At 33.9% G+C, this 20260-nt stretch overlaps 3 protein-coding genes across 6 annotated transcripts; 1 reads left to right on the top strand and 2 right to left on the bottom strand.

Moving 5' to 3' along the window:
• Positions 1 to 7364: 7364 nt before the first annotated feature.
• LOC110719831 (inactive protein kinase SELMODRAFT_444075-like) lies at positions 7365 to 12520 on the top strand. 3 transcript variants are annotated; one of them, XM_021898812.1, is made up of 10 exons: positions 7365 to 7682; positions 7945 to 8501; positions 8771 to 8925; positions 9014 to 9108; positions 9187 to 10139; positions 10225 to 10385; positions 11340 to 11416; positions 11514 to 11661; positions 11770 to 11919; positions 12078 to 12520. In XM_021898812.1, the coding sequence occupies exons 2-10, from the start codon at positions 8303 to 8305 to the stop codon at positions 12303 to 12305; spliced, it is 2166 nt and encodes a 721-aa protein (XP_021754504.1). In that variant the 5' UTR covers positions 7365 to 7682; positions 7945 to 8302; the 3' UTR covers positions 12306 to 12520. The 3 variants fall into 3 exon arrangements, with proteins under 3 accessions (XP_021754504.1, XP_021754502.1, XP_021754503.1); XM_021898810.1 differs by having other exon boundaries at positions 7365 to 7487; positions 7601 to 8501; XM_021898811.1 differs by having other exon boundaries at positions 7365 to 8501.
• Positions 12521 to 12903: 383 nt separating this feature from the next.
• On the bottom strand, positions 12904 to 17231 carry LOC110719832. Of its 2 annotated transcripts, XM_021898813.1 has the most exons (10): positions 16805 to 17228; positions 16571 to 16633; positions 15780 to 15861; positions 15596 to 15670; positions 15313 to 15382; positions 14993 to 15035; positions 13970 to 14079; positions 13808 to 13877; positions 13382 to 13464; positions 12904 to 13281 (listed from the first exon to the last, which is right to left on the bottom strand). In XM_021898813.1, exons 1-10 carry the CDS (start codon positions 17126 to 17128, stop codon positions 13251 to 13253), a joined length of 951 nt encoding a protein of 316 aa, XP_021754505.1. In that variant the 5' UTR covers positions 17129 to 17228; the 3' UTR covers positions 12904 to 13250. The 2 variants fall into 2 exon arrangements, with proteins under 2 accessions (XP_021754505.1, XP_021754506.1); XM_021898814.1 differs by lacking the exon at positions 12904 to 13281 and having other exon boundaries at positions 13966 to 14079; positions 16805 to 17231.
• A 1176-nt stretch (positions 17232 to 18407) lies between these two features.
• Positions 18408 to 19433, bottom strand: LOC110719836 (PRA1 family protein F3-like). Its single transcript, XM_021898820.1, has one exon. It carries the CDS (start codon positions 19164 to 19166, stop codon positions 18612 to 18614), a length of 555 nt encoding a protein of 184 aa, XP_021754512.1. The 5' UTR covers positions 19167 to 19433; the 3' UTR covers positions 18408 to 18611.
• Positions 19434 to 20260: the final 827 nt, after the last annotated feature.

Here is a 20260-nt window from a genome sequence, read left to right on the forward strand (position 1 = left end):
TTGTATTTTTCACTGAGATGGTAATTTCATTAATATGTTTTGCAAATTTGCAGTGACCAAATTTTGGGTTCTATTTGCTGCAGTGCCTGCAGATAGTCCTATTCACAACAATGCAAAATTTTTAATGGTCCCATTTCTCTAATGGTATACTTGCCTTTCAAACAATACATAGATATGAAGAATTGAAAAATGATGGTTGTCATAAATTCAAAAAAAAAAAAAAAAAAAAAAAATGGTTGTTTAAATTTTACACAAACAACTGAGTGATGTAATGCCTACAAGACCCTAAATACCATACATTGTTACAAGTTTGATCATATTTCATTTACAGTCAAGACTATAATCTCATCATCTATAAACCCCTTTAATGAGAATCGAACCCTAGCTTAATAATACTAAGGAGTTAGGGAAGAAAAAGGCATTAACAAGCTAGAGCTTCATTCCCTAGCTCTAGTTGTCCTAGTGTCATAATCCATGCATGATTAGATGTTACATTTTGTTTTTCATTCTCATTAATTATTAACACTTGTTAGACGGGTTGTTAGATTGTAAAATATTTGTTAAGCAAAATCTATAAATTATGAACACGTGCTTTTAGGATGTAAATTGTACTCCGTAATAGTAAAATATCTCGAATCGAGGAAGAAGAAATGCAATCTATGAAGATAAAATAGCAGAGAGTAGAGACCATCATATGATCTTCAAGTTTGGAAAACATTCAGAGTACCAAAGGAATAGTCCCTTTGGTCAAGTGGTCCAATATACATGCAATATGAAATAATGTATCAAAACATTAGCAGATTATTGATTGCATGAAATTTAGGTAAAAACAGAAAATGACCTTTGAATGTAAAACTTATGTCTTCACCTCTCCATTGTTACAATAACTACTCATCTATCTATCTATCTTTCCCTATGATACTTGATATCTCCTACAATAACAGCTATGTTTCATTGAAACCCATCTTTCTGAATTAAATTTTTTTTGTCACATGTTTTTTCAACATTTATCGAATGAGATGACATTGCCAATTATCTGTCATTGCGAACAATTATGGTTTTGCATGAGATAAACCACAATGAATTAATTTGTACAGTCTTTTGTTCTATTATTACATGTTGTGAAAAGTTAATATGATAATAGAACTACCATTAGAAACGAAGAAAGTATGTATTTTTTAGTAAAAGACAACTTGTATGTTTATCATTGTTATATAAATCAAAGTTAATTAATCATGTGTCAGGCTAGACTAATTAAATGATAAATATAAAAGTAATCAGAATAATGTGTCTATTAGTGGAGTAATTTATTTGACAGAAAGATATAATTGATTGATTGAGTCAAACCTATTCCATATTTAGGGTTTTATTTTGTTTGTTAAAGGTTTGATAAATGATAATAGGAGTGGTACACTTGAATGTGTTGATAATTGGGTGTTGGAGTAGTTGTCAACTAGTGCAAGCAGCAAGAGTGACAAGTTGGTGAGAGTACTTGAACTCGAACATGTGAGCAGTTAACGGGTTCAGTTAATAGCCCACAAAATATAAGGATTAACATGTGAGCACTATTTATGCCCCATGTGCCCATCTAATTCAATTTCATTCGTATATTTGTGTACTTATACTACAGTTTATATGTTCATTTAATATAACGCTCTATCATGAATGTTGTCTAGTTTGATTGGTTAAATTTTTAAGGAATGGTTGTCAAGATTTGGAAATAAATCCCGTTTACAATGTTTAGAATTGAAAAATATGCTTCAAATTGACCACATTATAATAGGAGTAATTTGAGCATGCCTGTAGACTTTTATCAATTATTATTCCGTAATCCCTTTTTTCTTGCATTGGTTGATTTGTACTCCACAATTTTTCTATTTTTATGGGGTACTTGTGGAGTCGTAATTGTTTTGAATAAATTGCACATTTATATGGAGTATAACCTAAAAAGGAATGAAGGAGTAATTCCTTAAAAGAAACTTGTGCTAAACCAAGTTTTTTTTGTTCCTTTTTTTTATATAAACAAAAAGCGAGAAGGCAAAGTATTAACTATTAAGTACTGTATTAATGTGGAGCTTAGCTTACATTAATTTCGACAAGCTAAGCGACCTCAAAGACTGGTCAAGAACGCAAGTGATCACATGAGCTACCGACCTACCGTACTTGGTTCACCGCAGCTTTCACCAAAATCTTGTACAGGTTGTAATTATAAGTCCGGTATTCGAATGAGTTTCAAATCTCATTTTGTAATACTTCCTCCAATTTTTTTTTTTTTTAATGATTATGTTATATATTACATTGTCTTAATTTAATTTATTGATTAATGTTTTTGATAGAGTATAAAACATATTTCTGAAACTCAACCATGAGCTTTAACTTTTGGTTGAGATGGTCATTTAACATGGTATTGGAGCCAGCGTGACAGAAAGATTACGAGTTCAAATCTCATCCACCCCCTACTTTTAAGTGGAATATTTCGTGCAGTGTAAAATATATTCCTATAAAGTAAAAGTGTAAAACATGATTTATCAAGATGTGATAAAAGTAAATTAAGTGGAAAAACACACCAACAACGCGACAAGGTAACAATGTTATGACAATATTATGTGACAAACTTAAAGTGACGCCTCAAATAGCTTAAAAGGCCACCTAAAAAGTTTTGTTCAATTCTCTTTGCCATATTTTTATTACTTACAGGTATAACACTACATGCATCAATTATATATGTTTGTTATAAAATCAAACCAAACCAAGCTAAATTAGAATAGATCAAATTACATAAAGATAATGAGTCGTACCAAAAATAAAATTTAGACTAGAACATAAAAAATCAAATGACATTATACCATACTACATCAAAACTTAAATAGTTTAAATTAAACTATTTTAGATAAGATGAAGATAACAAAGCCTAATTAAATAATGAAGAAAGTCGAATCATTAATATTTCTTCTTCAACTTTGATACAAATTTAAAGTATACTAGCTACTACATAACTACATTTGATTATTTGTAGTTCCTATCATTTCAATGTAGCATAAATACGTTACATTTTATTTACTAATATGAATACAATATTAAATGACATTTTATCATAGTAATGTAAGTTTTAACTAAATATAAATAACTCCTTTATTGTGTATGTGTGACAGATGCTAATATAAGCTCTACTATTATTAATATATTTTTGAATTAGAGGGAGTCTTATCAATCTATGTTAAGTAGACAAAAACAAGAATCATTTGAGTGAAAATTTGTCTAATTAAACAGTTAAACATATTCAAGTGATGATAAACTTGATGGAATCATGGCCCATACCTTTACGGTTAAGGGAGGTCCATTTGCAATTAATGGCCGGGACATTTGAACTTAGCATTGTGCTTAAATAGTTAAATGCTAGAGGACTACTAGTAGAAATAATCACATGCTTATTATTTTAGTCGATTACAATGTACATTAGCACTTGGCTTTCGGGCAAATTCGAAACGACTGAAAAATTAGTTTTCTTACAATTTTCACGTCGCTTGTTACGATATTGGTTTAAATTACACTGTCAATTGAACACATAATATCAATTCTGAAGCAGTATTTGTTTTATGGCCTAAGAGTTAACTATAGTCAAAGCATGGTCTTCTACTATTCGCGCATCAATTGGTCTAAATAGGTAAATAAAACCTCTTTTTAGGATCTTGGTTATTATCTATATTTACTAAAAAAAAAAATTTTAAAATAAAATAAAATTATACACGAATAACTTATGTCGTATTCATTAATTTATTTATAATGGTATGGGGTACTCTAAATAAATCTTAACCCACAAAATTTTTGATCTAGTATTTAGAGACTAGACACTTGAACTGAAATCCTTCTTAAATTTTGAATACATATGTACAATAATACAAGCTCACTATATGTGCTTAATTATTAAACGTTGTTAGCAAAATGATAAAAATAATAAAGCGTCATGAGCATGACACATGAGAGTTGGTGCCACCCGATAATTAATTTGAAAAATTGGTAAAATTAAAAAACTGATGGATATTATTATATGAAATTGTTAAAGTACAGAAATACTTATGAAAATAATTGATTATTAAATGAAACAAGCACACAATGCAAACTAGAACTTCTGGACGTGCTTGGCGTGAACGGCTGAAGGTCGGCATAACTGACCTAATCATTCTAGTCCTAATCTTAATTAAATACTCATTAATCTTATCATTAAATTTTGAAGTCTTCTAAAATAATTGCTACATTAATGTACTTCTTGCTGATCATCGTATCCATGGCATTGTTAATTACGGATCGGAGTACTACACTAGTTTACTAGTGCACGTACTTAATATAAAAATACTTGCATTTTGAAAATTAATAATAAAATATTTGATGGTGATATTCTGTGGTATACTCATGTTTACTAATTTGGTCCTCAATTTTTTCTTTTTGATATATACGGATTACAGAGTGCTGAAAAAGTTCTAACAATGTGTTTGGGTGAGGCTTGTGTCTTGTGGAATGGAGTAGAATCCATCCAATGTTGATTTGGTTTTTTTTTTTTGGTCATGGAAACTCATACCACTAATATTTAACTCTATTCTAATCCGCTATAATTTCATATCCACCTAACCTCTAAAGATTTCAATTAATTTTCCAAATCTATGTCACCCTAGATACAACCCTAACTAAATACAAATCCACTCCGATTCAACTCAAATCAAACATATTTAGCATGTGTTTTATTCACCTGATTTTTATTTATTTGAGCCTATCTGACCTTATTAAAACTTATTTTGATTACGTTATAATTTGAACTTAGAACTTATTTTTCCTAAACTGAACTTATCTGAATTTATTAAAACTGAAATAAGTGAAAATAAGTTGAATAGAACAGATCCTTAGCATGTATAGGGGTTTCCAATTTATATCACCTTGGTATCAATGGTATGGGTTCCCAATCCATTTCAATAATTATTGAGCCAAATGAACCAATTTGTCGTTGAAATATAGTTTTATCTAACAACACATATTCCACATTAATTATAGACGAATAGATTAAATATACTTTATAAGACTAAGAGTCTACTCTTTTAATTGTCATATGATTTGGAATGAAACTTCCTTCCATGAACTTGTTAAAAGAACTCTTTTTCATATGAAATTATGAATAAAATAATAAATAAATAAATAATGCAAAAATTCAAATCGGGACACTAAAAAAATATGAAGGGACTATTTCCTTATTTATATAAGAAGTATACTTATTTTATGACAGCCTTGGATATTTAAAGCTTCCACCTTTTGTAAGGTGTAACGTCAATAATGTTAAACGGAGTAGTACGGCATAACAGACGTTAATCACCGAAGTGTTGCCGGTGGACCTAAAAATGTCAGTGTGAAGATAATAAAACCTCACAAAGGGCACGGACATAATAACGGTGAATTGGTCCTACCGTCAAATGAATTAACTAGGATGATTATTACACTCCCTTTACTCTTTATTACCAATCAATAATAAATCATTGACCAAATTTAAACCAAGTACCACCGTAATTAACCTTCACTGACTTTGAGGGCATGCTATTGTTGAAATCTCGTTCAAAATATCATTATTTATCCATCATTTGCCTTTAATCATAGATCTACCATAAGTTGGTTAGTGTCCACATTTGACATTTTTAATTACAAAGTTGGCCTAAGCTCATCATTGTACACTCAATTACTCGTCTTGAATTCTAGTGTTGATGAATTAAATCAATTACGAGTAATAGAAATTGATGACTTACTGTTCAGTTACATCAAATATGATAAATCATATATATACAGTGTTTAAAACATTTACGCTTATTGTCGAAAATTTTATTTTGATACTTATAAATTTGTAATGTTCAAAATAATATATAAAGAACGACGGTCTAAACTTTATTGACGACAATTATATCCGGATATAAAATTAATAGGAGTATAATATATAATATGGAGTGGCAAAAGTGATTACTGTAGAAGTAAATAACTTTTGAAAAAGTTGAAAATTAACCTTTTGTACATAATGGAATTAGTAGTGGATTTAAGCTCCAAACTAGGAGTTGAAATCAAAGTTATGTATATTCATAATTTCAAAGAAAAGGTGGGAGAATTATAAAGTGTTTCATTGCATAGGGAATTGATGTGACTATGTGAGAGGGTATTATAATATAAAGTAAAAAGGGGGTGTATGAGCCTTGAATATTTTACGAAGAGAGGCGTTGCATTTCATGCTTTATTTATGGCGGCGTCTTCTTCTGATTTGAATTGCAACTCACTCATGAGTCATTTCTGTATAACCATTATATGCTACGGAGTACTACGCCTACTGCACTAGTAGTGTGACTTTTTGTCCCTTATAATTAATTTATCCCCAAAATGATGTTAAATTTTCATTTTTGGCTTATTGATAACAATTAGCCATAAATTTTTTAAAATACTACGTAGATAACTTAATGGTATTGTGATCAACTTCATCAATGAGGATTTGTCATTCTTTTCCTCACTTTAAATGAGTCTGATTTGTAAAATTGGAGATTAGTGTTTGAAATAAGCTGTTATAATAATACCCAGCATCATTGACATATTATAAGTTTCTTCTCACCTTTTTCACATGAGTTTTTTGGGCTTTTCGTAATTCACACGTTTTTTGTAATCCTCACTTTTTTGCCACATTCACAATTTTTTTGCATTTTATGTAGATTTTAAACAATAACATTCCTTGGATAGTGATGTAGTACAAACCAAAACACGTTTCATTTACATAAACTTCAAGTACTAAACTCACTTCAATAACATAAATAGCTAAGCTAACCATTAAAAGTGTCAAGCTCGTGTCAATAAACACATTTACACTACTTTCCGCATCAAATTACTCCACACACTCCACAGTCCACACTCTACAAATAATAAGTACGTATCTTATTAGGCTATTAAACAAAGAAACGAAAAGGTGAAGTTGTCCTATTTGAAATTGATGAGACAAACACCAACACAAATAACACACACAATCTCAACCCTATGTTCATTGTCTCCTCGACTACACCACCACTCCTCTATTTTTTTACCGTTTTTCTCTCTCTAACTTCCATTGTTTCATCTTTTACTGCAGCTGCTTCTTCTTCTGCAACTTGTAATCCCTAAATTTAATCATTTCCATTTTTTTGTTTTCTTCTAATCTCCTATTTTTCTCTCTCCTTAAATTACTGGTTCTTTGTAGCTTCCCCATTCTTCGATTTCCTTCCCTTTTTTGTCCTGTTTTCTTCCCATCAATTCCATCAGTTTATTTTTTTTTCCAGGAATTCTCAACCCATAAAAAAAAACCCATTTTTTTGAATTTCAAATTTTCTAATTAAAGCCCCTTATCTTCTTTTCCCTTTATTTTTTTTAATACCCCTTTTCATCTTCTTCCTTCCCGCTTTTTATTCTCTTCCCTTTTTCTCAACTGTCAAATTTTACTCCCCTGAGTTAGTATTTTTCCTCTGTTTTTGTTTTATTTACAAAGTATTTATTTAATTTTTCTTAATATTAATTCCAATTACTAATTTTAATATATTTATATTTTGGCATTTTCTGACAGATATAATGATACAAGGAGAGAGTTGACTGACTGATTGGTTGGTTGAGGGAATTCATAAAATATTTGGAGTACATTCATCTGTGTTAAGTGAACAGAGGCATTTTTTTTTTGTGTTTAGTCATTTCAATGATTTGATTTACTACTGTACTCGTTTCCTCCAAATTAGTCGCATCACTTTCTTTTAAATATAAACGTAAACCGAAATTAACATAGAGCGTTTTATCTTAACAACATAAATTTAGGAGAGAGAAAACAAAAATAGGCGTTGGGCTCTAAGCTTATGTCATTTTCTATGCAAATATTGATATAAACATAACAATGTGCCTTTTTCAATGTTATTACAGACTTTCATGATGCTCTGTGTTTTCCTTCATTGAAGCTTCTGTTCTTGTGAAACCAACATTACATTATACGGAGTACTCATTTACTGCAACATTACACAAAATTGTTGAGAAATTTATTTATTTCCTTACTAAATTTGGAAATAAAAACTAATTGAACATTTTGTGGGCTAAAATTGGTGACTGTTACAAAATAGTGTACTAAATTGGAGGGTTTTGAAGGAAATCAAAATTTGTGGGTACCCATTTGGATTATTTAGCATAATTATTAAGGGGTTGTTTCATAATTGTGATAATTGTAGTGAAGAAGGAAGAAAAGGAAATTGGGTTTTTGTGGGGTTTATTTTTGAGGAGAGAGAAAATGAGTGGGCAACAGCAGAAAAGAGAGAAGATTGAAAAGATTTCATCATCATCATCATCTGAAGGTGTTGAGAAAGTTTTGGTTGCTGTAAAAGCTTCAAAGGAAATTCCAAAGGCAGCTCTTGTTTGGGCTTTGAGTCATGTTGTTCAACCTGGTGATTGTGTTACTCTCATTGTCGTTGTTCCTCCTCCTAGTTCAGGTATGAATTTCAAGTTTTGCTGTTTTTTTGTTCGAGACCATATTTGTTTCGGAATAAGGCTATGATTTTGTTGTTTGTTGTTGTTGTTGCTGCTGTTGCATATGAATAGTATGTGAGCGGATTTAGGATTGATTAATATTGTGGAAATTGGGGATGTTATTCAGTTATTGAACTGAATTTGAAACGCTAATAAGGAGTTTGATTTCGGAATGATGTTGGATTACAAGAATACTGCAATTAGATGAATAGATTTTGATGCATTTTTGTAGGTAGGAGATTATGGGTTTTCCCAAGATTTGCTGGAGATTGTGCGAGTGGTCAAAAGAAGTTGTTTGCCGGTACTAGTTCGGAGCAGAAAATTGAGTTGACAGATTCTTGTTCTCAGATGATTCTTCAGCTACATGATGTCTATGATCCTAATAAGGTTAGCTAATCACTTCCTGGTATTGCTTGTTAGAATGTGTGTATGATAGTTTATCTAAGTTTAAGTGTTTTATTTTTTTAATTTGCAGAAAAATGTGAATATAAAGATTGTGTCTGCCTCACCTCCGGGAGCTGTAGCTGCAGAAGCGAAGAAGGTTCAAGCGAATTGGGTTGTATTGGACAAGTAATGTTCAACTCATTTCTTCTCCCTCATTAATATGTGAAATGTTGGAATGCTAATCTTGTTTTTTGCCATTTGCAGACACCTCAAGCAAGAAGAAAAACGGTGTATGGATGAGCTCCACTGCAACATTGTGGTCATGAAACGATCTCAGGCGAAAGTGCTTAGACTAAATTTGGTCGGATCACCATCAACGGAGCTTCTTTTATCTGGTCCATCTGGTGACCAACTTGATGAAGTTAGAGGGCCTGTTGTGACACCAAGCAGTAGCCCTGAGTTATTTACTGCGACTGAAGCAGGTACATCATCTGTATCGAGCTCTGATCTTGGGACATCACCTTTTGCCCCATCTATAATGAGTGAAAAGTTGAAGAAGGGTGATATGGTGCTTATAAAAGAAAGTAGAAATCTTTTGTCCGACTCAGATTCAGAGGATGAAGACTCGTCTCCTTGCTCAACAAGTTCAGGAGTTAGGCCTTGGATGGGCGAGTATATAATTTCACATTTACGGTCCTCTCAGAAGCCTGAAAAGAGGTCTTCTATGAAGTCCTCACAGAAGTATTCTGAAATTGATAGGGATTCTGGTATTGGATCTCGAAGATATAAGCATGATCTAGACTATAGTGGTAATGTTAGAGAAGCTATGTCTTTATCAAGAAGTGCTCCTCTTGGACCTCCTCCGCTATGTTCAATTTGCCAACATAAGGCACCGGTTTTTGGGAAGCCTCCAAGGTGGTTCAGCTATGCTGAGCTTGAGCTTGCTACAAGCAGGTTTTCACAATCAAATTTCTTGGCTGAGGGAGGTTATGGATCAGTCCACAGAGGGATACTACCTGATGGTCAAGCTATTGCCGTGAAGCAACATAAATTGGCGAGTTCACAGGGTGATGTCGAGTTTTGTTCAGAAGTGGAAGTTTTGAGTTGTGCTCAACATCGGAATGTGGTTATGCTTATAGGCTATTGTATTGAAGACAAGAGGAGGTTACTTGTCTATGAATACATATGCAATGGATCCCTGGATGCACATTTATATGGTAATGGTTCAATTCTTTTTTTTCTGTGGCTCTAGCATTTTACATTTGTACTGTCATATGCTAACACCTTATCATGTGATTTTAGGACGGAGTCAGCCCCCTTTGGAATGGTTTGCTCGGCAGAAAATAGCTGTTGGAGCTGCTCGAGGATTGCGCTACCTACATGAAGAGTGCAGAGTAGGCTGTATTGTTCATCGTGACATGCGTCCAAACAACATTCTACTCACTCATGATTACGAACCATTGGTACGTAATTATAGACATAAATCATTGTTAGTATTCTTTAGTGGGTTTCTGTTCAAACTTGTTACGAATTCTCTTTTCGTCACTGCATAATACCTATAGGCACAACCACTACACCAAGTCGAGGGATCATTTGTTACCTATAGATGGGGTTCGGATGTTATATGGAAGCTTAAGAGGGTTATGGTAGATAAATTTCTCCATGTTATTTACTTTATTGAGCAATGGATAGACCAAAACTAGATGCGGTGATTTTCTACTTTTGTGATTCTCATGTGACCTAGAGTCCTAGATTCTAAAAAGAACATAAAGTGGGGTGTTGAGGGGAGGGAAAAGAAGTCACCTCTCAAGTGCTTACTGTTGTGTCAAATTTCATTACAACGTTTGCAGTTTGCATTTAATATTAACCAAGAATCATCTGTCACTTCCAATGATTTCAAAGATTTGTTTTTTTTTTTTTTTGACTTTTTAACCTATTTCGGTTTGTATTAAATTGATTCATTAAACTGTCTCTAATTAATGATACATCAACCAATAAATGTGTATGGAATCAAGGGAGAACTAGGGACAACCTCTTTTATTAATTATGGGCCGGTTATGTACATCTGAGATCTGACAACCCTGCTGAAGACAGGAGCCTCTTTAGAGGCATTGGATGTATTTTGATTTGAAATCGTGTCTTAATTGAGATTACTAGGTAAAGGAAGAGTGTACTTCATTTTTGTGATCTGTAATCCGGTAACTTTAACAAGATTTACGTAATGTTGATATTCTGTTTCCTAATCTTTCCGAGGAATCTAATCAATGCATAGTAGCATTGCAACCTTGTGACTGCTAGTTGAATGAATGAAATATCACCCTTCTTCCAAGGCGTGATTCAATCCTTGTTTTAAAACTATTGTACTCCGTATACTACTTTTGTATTCTGATGTTGCGGATTTTTATTTTCCTGGTCAGGTGGGGGATTTTGGCCTGGCGAGATGGCAACCTGATGGAGACACTGGAGTCGAAACAAGAGTGATAGGCACATTTGGGTACGTCTTGATGTACCATTTCTTTGATTTATTAGACCTTTTATACATTTAGGTTAATGTTAATCTAATAAAAAAAACCATTTCTTATCTACTGCAGGTATTTAGCTCCAGAATATGCACAAAGTGGGCAAATCACAGAAAAGGCTGATGTCTATTCCTTTGGTGTTGTACTCGTAGAGCTTCTTACAGGAAGAAAGGCTGTTGATCTCACTCGACCTAAAGGCCAGCAGTGTCTTACTGAATGGGTATTTGCTGTCATCGTTGCTTTGTTCTATTAGTCCTGTGGCTGCTAAACCTTTTACATGATCAAGTCTTATGTTCACTTACATTTTTGTGTCTTATATCTTAAACAGGCACGACCCCTCTTAGAAGAGAGTGCTATTGAGGATTTAATTGACCCTCGTCTTGGTAACCGGTATTTAGAACCAGAGGTTCTTTGCCTGATGCATGCTGCTTCCTTGTGCATTCGGCAGGACCCTCATTCCAGGCCTCGAATGTCACAGGTAAAAAACACGACTCTTTTTCCCCTTAAACTGTTTAGTGCGTGTATTGAGAACTCTAATGACGAGTGTTGAAGTTCAGAATTTGCTGGTAGTTAAGTGTATAGGAACAAGAAAACATTAATCAAGACTTTGTTTATATTTGGTGTGTGAAATATTAGGTCCTGCGCGTACTAGAGGGTGACATGTTCATGGATTCCAGTGCTCTGTCTACTCCTAGACATGATGTAGGGAATCGCAGCGGAAGAATGCGGCATTTGGAGTGCGAATCATATAGTGGTCCATTACGCAACGAGGAAACGGGAGTATACACGGGTAGCTTATCTCTTGAATCACTAAGGACAGCTTTGTGGGAAAGGGAAAGGCTTAGGATTTCATCAGATCACTAAGAAGTGAAAATTGCTTTTGCAGGAGTTTTGGTGTAGGGTTTTCTTTTTGGGGTTATTGATCTATAATATTTATTCTTGTATATATGGAGGTGAGGTTAAGGGTATTGTAATCCATTTTGGGGAGTAGTTGTTAATATACAAGTATGCATTTTGTGTAATCGTACTGTCACTTACAAGCAAGTGATTACAAATGAAAATGCCACTTTTGAAAATCTTTTGTTTTCGTCAAGAATTAATACAGTAGCTAAATTAATAGCAAAAGCGGTTTAGTAACAAATTTTGTTTCTTGGAATCGTGTTTGGACTACCAAAGCCACGAATATCACATCCCCCCACCAATTTTCCCAATCATTTATTTTTCCTAATGTTGAGTTAGCAGATTTTAATTGGTAGTGCAACTTTAAGAAATTGGGACTACTACTAATGATTTTTGGCTCATTTAATATACAGAGTATTGTTTATGAAAGGGGAAGCTAATGTTTTGTTTTCTGCTAAAATGGACTCGTGAAGTCCCGTAGTATATATGTGACTCTTAATTCTGAACAGAGGTTTTTTCACAATGGAAATTGCAAGCTTCAAAGAATAAATTATAAGCAATATTTTGCTAAACAGATGGCATAACTTTCTAACTCCGTACAGTATATCTTTCATTTGCTGTCTATCTTGTTGAGTATACAGTACCAAATACAAACTGGGGCACAATTGTAAGCTGAGCGCACAGCACTAAAAAGCCTTGAAAATCTTACTAAAAGCTATGGTAAGATTTAGTTGTCTGCATGTCAGAAATGATCTTCAGAGTTTACAAGCTTTATCTGTGTGCGACTTGTTAATTTACTAAAACTAGTATTCAAGGAGAAAAGGGACAACTACAGATGCAGCATCTGCCATTGCTTACAATAATGCACTTAAGAAGCACTATCGCATGAATATCCGGATATTTCTTTGCCTATGGCTTTCTCATTTTAGACCTAGCATATCTGGAGAAAAACATTGAAAAAAAAAGTTGAAAATGAGCTTGCATAATCATCAGATGACTAAAGCAGACTAATGGATATCAGGTAAGAGATGGAAGAATACTCAATGTGCATGCCACCCCTGTCTGAAGACGGCAACGTGCTGTCCTGAAGTGTTTGCATTGCATGAGTAGCTTGTTCTACTTCCTGAATAGAGCAGGACATAAGCATGACATTTAGCAAACCTTGTGGTTAGTGAGTGTCATTAATACAAGTATGCAACCACACCAGTAATGAAATGTACAGCAGAATGGGAGAAAGAAAGAATAAGAAAATGACTAACAAAATGAAATACAAAAATTATAGAATTTGAAAGGCCGCTGAAACAATCTTGTAGTAATAAACGAGTATAATCCAATCTGACTGAATAAGAGAATTATTCATCTTCGCCAGATGTTTTAAATGTTTAGTAATGCTATTGGCTCTGACTAACTAATACGAAGTATTAACATTGGCTGCATAGATATAAATATAAATATGCTTGTAATACCTCATAATCTGCAAATGCAACTGGCATGCCACCTCTAGCACGCAGCTTCAGCCCATTGAATCCAGAATATCTAAACATATCATAAGGAACGCAAAAACACTTAGACGAGTGACATGAGGGATACAAAAAGAACTAGGCTCAAGAAAATTGAGGCTCACATACTGAGAAAGTGCTTGTCTAAGTTCATCCTCAGTGCAGTTAGGCCCTAAATTAGCAATAAACAAGGTGGAGCATGGCCTTAGATCGCCTTGAGAGGCCTTTTCTGTCTGCTCCTGTAGACATGGTTCAAGAACAAAAGATAAATCTAAAACAAAAGTATACTGAAATGCACCACGAGTTTGTGGAACAAAAAGGAGCTGTAATTTAAACACATCAGACAAAAGCAGTAGGATCAGAACAATAGAACTAGGCCTCGTTCTAATCACCTGAGGTACAGATACTCTAATTTGACACCATCCATATTACTAACCCTCATCTAAATTTATCTATTTTAAAACATACTCTGTACAAAGCTAAGGTGGAAAGAACAAGGCACCTCAAAATATGTTATTGACAAATAAACTCAATAGTTTGTTTTTTTTTTTTTTTTTTTTTTTTTTTTTTTTTTTTTGGGTAAGGAGAAAGGCCCTACCGGGCCGGAACCTCTCACAACAAATAAACTCATAGTTGGTAATTAGACTCATTAGGATAAGGTGACATACATACAGTCATATCCACAGTTTCACTGACACAGGGTTCATGTAACTATGTAAGCCAGACCAAGATCTAGGCTCTCATGCAGCCTACACCCATGAATACCTATATTCAGTTAAAACACAAACATTATAATATATACAAAGAATAGTCTTTTTAAATTTCAGCCTTCAAAGAAACTTTCCAGCTTATACTGTAGGTAAAAACTACTCCCTCCATCTCTAAATACGAGGTCACATTTGGTATGATGTCATAGAATTGAAAACTACCATAATATCCTTCCCTTTGCAATTTTTTACTTCACCACAACACATGGTGTAACTCTTCAGAGTGTTCTGTTATATCACTGATAATATTATGGACAAGTTGAGGGTTTAACTTATCAACCAATTTAAGGGACTATTATTTTGAGAGAGCTCAACATAAAATTGTGTAGCCTATAATTCAAAGATAGGAGTAACAAAGAAACAAGTTAAGGAATCAATCACCAACATTTGCAGCAGCCACAGTACCACCAAGTTTCACGTTCTCCTCACTGTACAACATCATACATGGTGTTAGAAGTTCACTCAATAACGAGATAAACAACACATACATGCACAATTGCACACAGAGTCACACACATGCATGCACACACATACACATACACACACACACAATATGCTCAAGCAAACATTTAAGCTTGTGTATAAATAGGCACATATACGTTTAGAATATTGGTGGGTATGATGTATGAAGAAAAGCAAACAGGGGCATTCTTGAAATGTAGCTCATATTTCTTTTAAGAAACTATCATGTTCCAAGTTACAAACCTTTTCACAGTGGACTGCGTATTATTGTTGGAAGAGTCAGGGTCTTCACTCTGATCAGACTCATTATCACCTGCATGAAAAACAATGGTCAAGTACATATCAATATTCCTGGTCATCGTCAATTGGAACCTATATCTGGTTTATTTTAAAAACATTAAGCAGGGATAAAAACAATAGAATAAATAGCAAAAAGGAAGATGATGCTGAAATGGGTAGCTGCAATAATGAACATGATTTCCTATCAACACTCAAACTGTCATTTGCATTAAAGAATAGAGAGTACCATCATCACTTGATGTATCTTCAGCATCATCTGCAGATATTTTCCTTTTATCGATCACAACATAAGGTCCACTACCTTAAATAGAAAGGAATAAATAATGAAGTAAGAAGAAATGAAGTAAAGCTACATTGAGACACAGAATAACAAATAACATGAAAGTGTCTGTTGGGCATAAAGCATGCACCTGGTTTATGTTTTCGCCTTGAGTTTGATCTAGCCAGTTCAATATGCAGAACTGATCCAGCTTGTGGATCAAACTTGATACCCTAGACATTGGAAACATAATGTATACAGATTATTGTTCCAAAAGGAAAAGGATTAAGCATTACTAAATCCTATATGCAATATATGGTACTGGAGTTTTGCAAGAGCCAATAACTGTTAAAATTGTTGATGATCTTGATAAATACCACAAATCTACGATTAATTCATAGCACTAACTCCACCACACCTCCCCCCCCCCCCCCCCCCACCCTTCTCTCTTGCTCCTTCAAGTGCAAACACCTCAAAATGCTTCAATATCTATCTTCCCTTCTAATTTATATTTACACCACAACCAATGTAACACTAAACTTTGAATGGTTGCTCTTAAAGTACAAAATCAACTTGAAAACATCTCTATATAGATCAATTTTCAAGACAGATGTTATTGAACGATGCAGAAGGTTATTAATCCAAACCATAAACATGGACACTGTAGCTTTTCTCCAAAATGAATACTGATATCTTTATATCTACTGCCACAAACGCCACCACCCCTTAATACTAACCTGTACACGATTGCTATCCAACCCGAATTCATTCCCCTCGTTCCAACCACAACATTATAGTATTATACTAGTACAAAGACATCAAATTATAACATCAACAATTCATACAATAGATCAAAATAGAAAAACACATTTCCATATAACTCTATTCGAGGACTCACAGCAATACTCATAAAGATCAAACATTTTCATTAAATATGCTTACATCTAAGGCTTGTAATGCCAGCACAGCTGATTGATGGTTATAAAATGTCACAAATGCAACTACCTGCATACAAAAACATAAAAAATAATATGATCTTATTAAATGAAACAACAGAATCCAATATCAATAACAACCCAATTCAGCTAATTGAAAAACCCAAAACACAATATTGACCCAGAAATCAAACTTTAATCATAGGAAAATGCAATAGAAATTAAAAGGGCAGGGGCAAACTTGATTGCCGCGGCCAGTAAACTTGAGCTGACAAGAATCGAACCCAGGACGACGGCGGAAAAGGTTGTGAATTTCGCGAGGCATGACATCGTCAGGGAGGCCGGAGACGAAGAGGGTGTTGATATGACGCTGTGATTTGGGGATGTGAATTGGGATAATTGGGGTGGTGCTAATACTGGGATTATTACTGGAATTGGAGATGAAATCATGAGAATGGTTAAAATTAGGGTTTATAGTTTCGCTGATGTTGTGGTGGAAGTAGTATTCTGGTGGTTGGTGGCGGTTTTGGTGGAGGTAGTATGGCTCGTACGGTGGTTGCACCATTTCTCTTCTTTCTGGTTAGTCTTTGGGTTTTGCAGGGTTCTGGGTTTGTGTTAACTTGCCCAATTTTGCGGGCCTACTTGATAAACTAATACAAGTACGGAGTATAATACACTATATGTCTATACTCACTCCGTTCTGAAATGATCTTTTATACGTACTTAATAATTTTGATTTGTTTCTATATACTATCTCCATTACATATTATTTGCAACGATTAGACATATTTTACTCACACTCTATGTCAAATCGTTGCAAATAATATAAAACGGAGCGAAGGTAGACAAATGGTATCTAATATACTTCATCTGTTCCTATTTGTTTACCTCATAGCAAAAATTTGAGTCAAACTTTAAAATCTTTGACCATAAATTCTCATTAATTTATAAGTAATAATATAGTCAAGGGGGATTTAGTTGAATTCGTCCCATCGTATACTTTATTAATATAAGGTTTTTATAAATTTTACGCAAATGAAAATTAAGATATTTACGTTCTAATACGTGTTTTGGAGACCGTGAAAAGTTCAATGGAACAAATAAATAGGGAATGAGGGAGTAGCTTTTTTTTTTAATTCTTTTTTGTTGAAACTTGATTAATACGGAGTTTTCAATTTTTAATTTTACCATTTTAGTTATGCTGAGAATAATTTGATTTCACCATGGTAGAAATGGTGAGCTCATCACAATAAATGGTTAAACCACAGTGTATTTGGACGTCTTATTAAAGTTTCCGTCATGTAGTATTAAGCATCAGTGATCAAATTATGTGTGTTTAAGAGCAAATTAATGACAAGATTTAGGCATTCATTTATTTGGAGGGGAAGGGCGGGGGTTATGAGCTTAGACTTAATCCGATTATCCAACAGAAAGAGTGTGCACTCACAACTACTAGTAGCCAATTGCAGGTGTACAAAATTCATATTTGGATTGCATGTGTGTAACTCCGTAATTCATTGCAAGCACCATGTCCTAATCAATCACCGCTAACGTGAATGAAAACATCGTAATCTTCATCTTTTAACTGTTTTTTTTTTTCCCATTTCTAGAGAGTTGTATTTGTGGGGCACGTTAAATAAAAAATTATATTGAAAATGTTCTATTTATTAATTTTAACCGTCATTAAAAAAAAAAAAATTGACGGTGAAAAATTATCCCATTAACTTTAAACAGTCATACAGTTTAACCCCTAACTAATGCCAAGTGATGTTGTTATAACAATCTCCCGTAACTTTTTCATGAGTTAGAATAAACTACTACTCGTACTCTTAATAAAAATGGACTAATGGAGAATCAACACAATTAAATGCAAAACTGTGACATTATTCAACAATTCCAATTACCAAGTACAATTCCAATTACACACTACCATCAACACGTGCCAACCAAATAAATTTATAAAAAAATAAAATCAAATTATGAGGAATCAATAATAAGACAAGAAAAAAGTCAATACAACAATAACGTTGACTAAAGATCAAGGATGATCAAATACCGGTCCGACCGGCAAGCAAACCGCCGGCAGCAGCTTGTTCTTCATCCAAGAACAAATCATCAGACCGTCGAAAAACCGAGTAAATTACAATCACCCCAACACCAACAGCCAAAGCAATCAATATATTTCCAGTAGCACCCGTCAACAGCAAAAACCCGACGGTCAATACCGAGAGAACCGCGAGTATAATCCGATCGTCAATGGACCGACCGAAGAGAACAAGCGGTTCATCCCTGAGAAAGTAGAGAAAAAGCCAAGCAACCATCATAATAAGGAAGACGATGAGGGAGATGGGGTGCCAGAGGAGAGAGACGAAGAGGATGAGGAGAACGATCATGGCGAAGTTCATACGGAAGTAAGAGAAGTTGGTTTTGAGGCGAGAGAAGGCGTCGGAGAAGTGGTGGGGGAAGGAGAGGGAGTGGCGGTCGAAGAATTGACGCCATGGACGGCGGGAGGAGATGAAGTCGAGGTTGGCGGAGAGAGGGGTGGAGGAAGGTGGTGGTGAGGAGGAGGTTGTTATGGGTTTGTAAGGGGAGGAAGAAGACATGGTTGGAAATGGGGAGTAGTTGTGAGGAGAGAGAATGGGGGTGTAAGGGAAGGTCAGGATTTTTGTGATTGGGGATTTCAATATTAGAATGGGGATTTCTATTGGTACGAAGAGATTTCTGAGGAGGGCCAGAGGGGATGGAGATATAGAAATGTGTAAAAAATTTATTAGATTATACACCTTAGATCATTATCAGCAGTGAGGAGAAAACAAACTCCTCAATTTCTCTCTACTCACTTTCTCACTCTTCCCATCCAATTCCTTTCATGAGAGGTTTTTTTTACAACACCAATGCTAAAAAAAAAAAAAACTTCTCATCACTTTATCCTCCACTATTACTATACCCCACCATAATACACATCACCTTTTTTTTCTCCTTTTTTTTAATAATGTTTATACTACATATTTAACTTTCCAATACAATTAAAAATATGTAATATTTTTTTTTATTATTTACGTTTTAATTATAATGTAATAATTTTTAATTATTTTGGTAATTTTTTTATTTTTTTTGTAATTTTTTTTATTTATTTAATGACGGTTAAAATTAATAAATAGAACATTTTCAATATAATTTTTTATTTAACGTTCTTATTAGAATATAATAATAAAAAAAATTACCCATGAGAAGAATTGGCTGCTTTCTCAGCAAGCTAAATGCGCTGGCGTCATTTGCTCGTGGGCCCCACATTGTCACTGTTCATCCTTATTTCCCCTCAAGTCTTGTGCGTTTTTCAATCTCCTCAACCATGAGAAGAATTCCCCTCACTGAAGTAGTGTTTGGTTTTTTTTTTTTACACCTTAAGTTTCACTCGTGAGGGCTTTTTTCACTCACCGCTGGGAGTGCTCTTAGAGCATCATTCATCTTTGAGGTAAATTGCGATATTTGAGAAAAATATTAATATTTAGGAAGAGAAGTTTGAATCGCTTAATTCATTTAAAACTTTACAAGCATTACCACATGTAACGTTATTCTAGACCATAATATTGGAACATATGATTAGTAAACAGCAAATAATCAATACGCCCTCTATCTCAAAATAACTGACACAATCAAATTTTATACACATGTCGAGACATTAGTTTGACCTTAT

Source organism: Chenopodium quinoa, unplaced genomic scaffold (assembly GCF_001683475.1).
Source record: "Chenopodium quinoa cultivar QQ74 unplaced genomic scaffold, ASM168347v1, whole genome shotgun sequence".
NCBI lineage: Eukaryota > Viridiplantae > Streptophyta > Magnoliopsida > Caryophyllales > Amaranthaceae > Chenopodium > Chenopodium quinoa.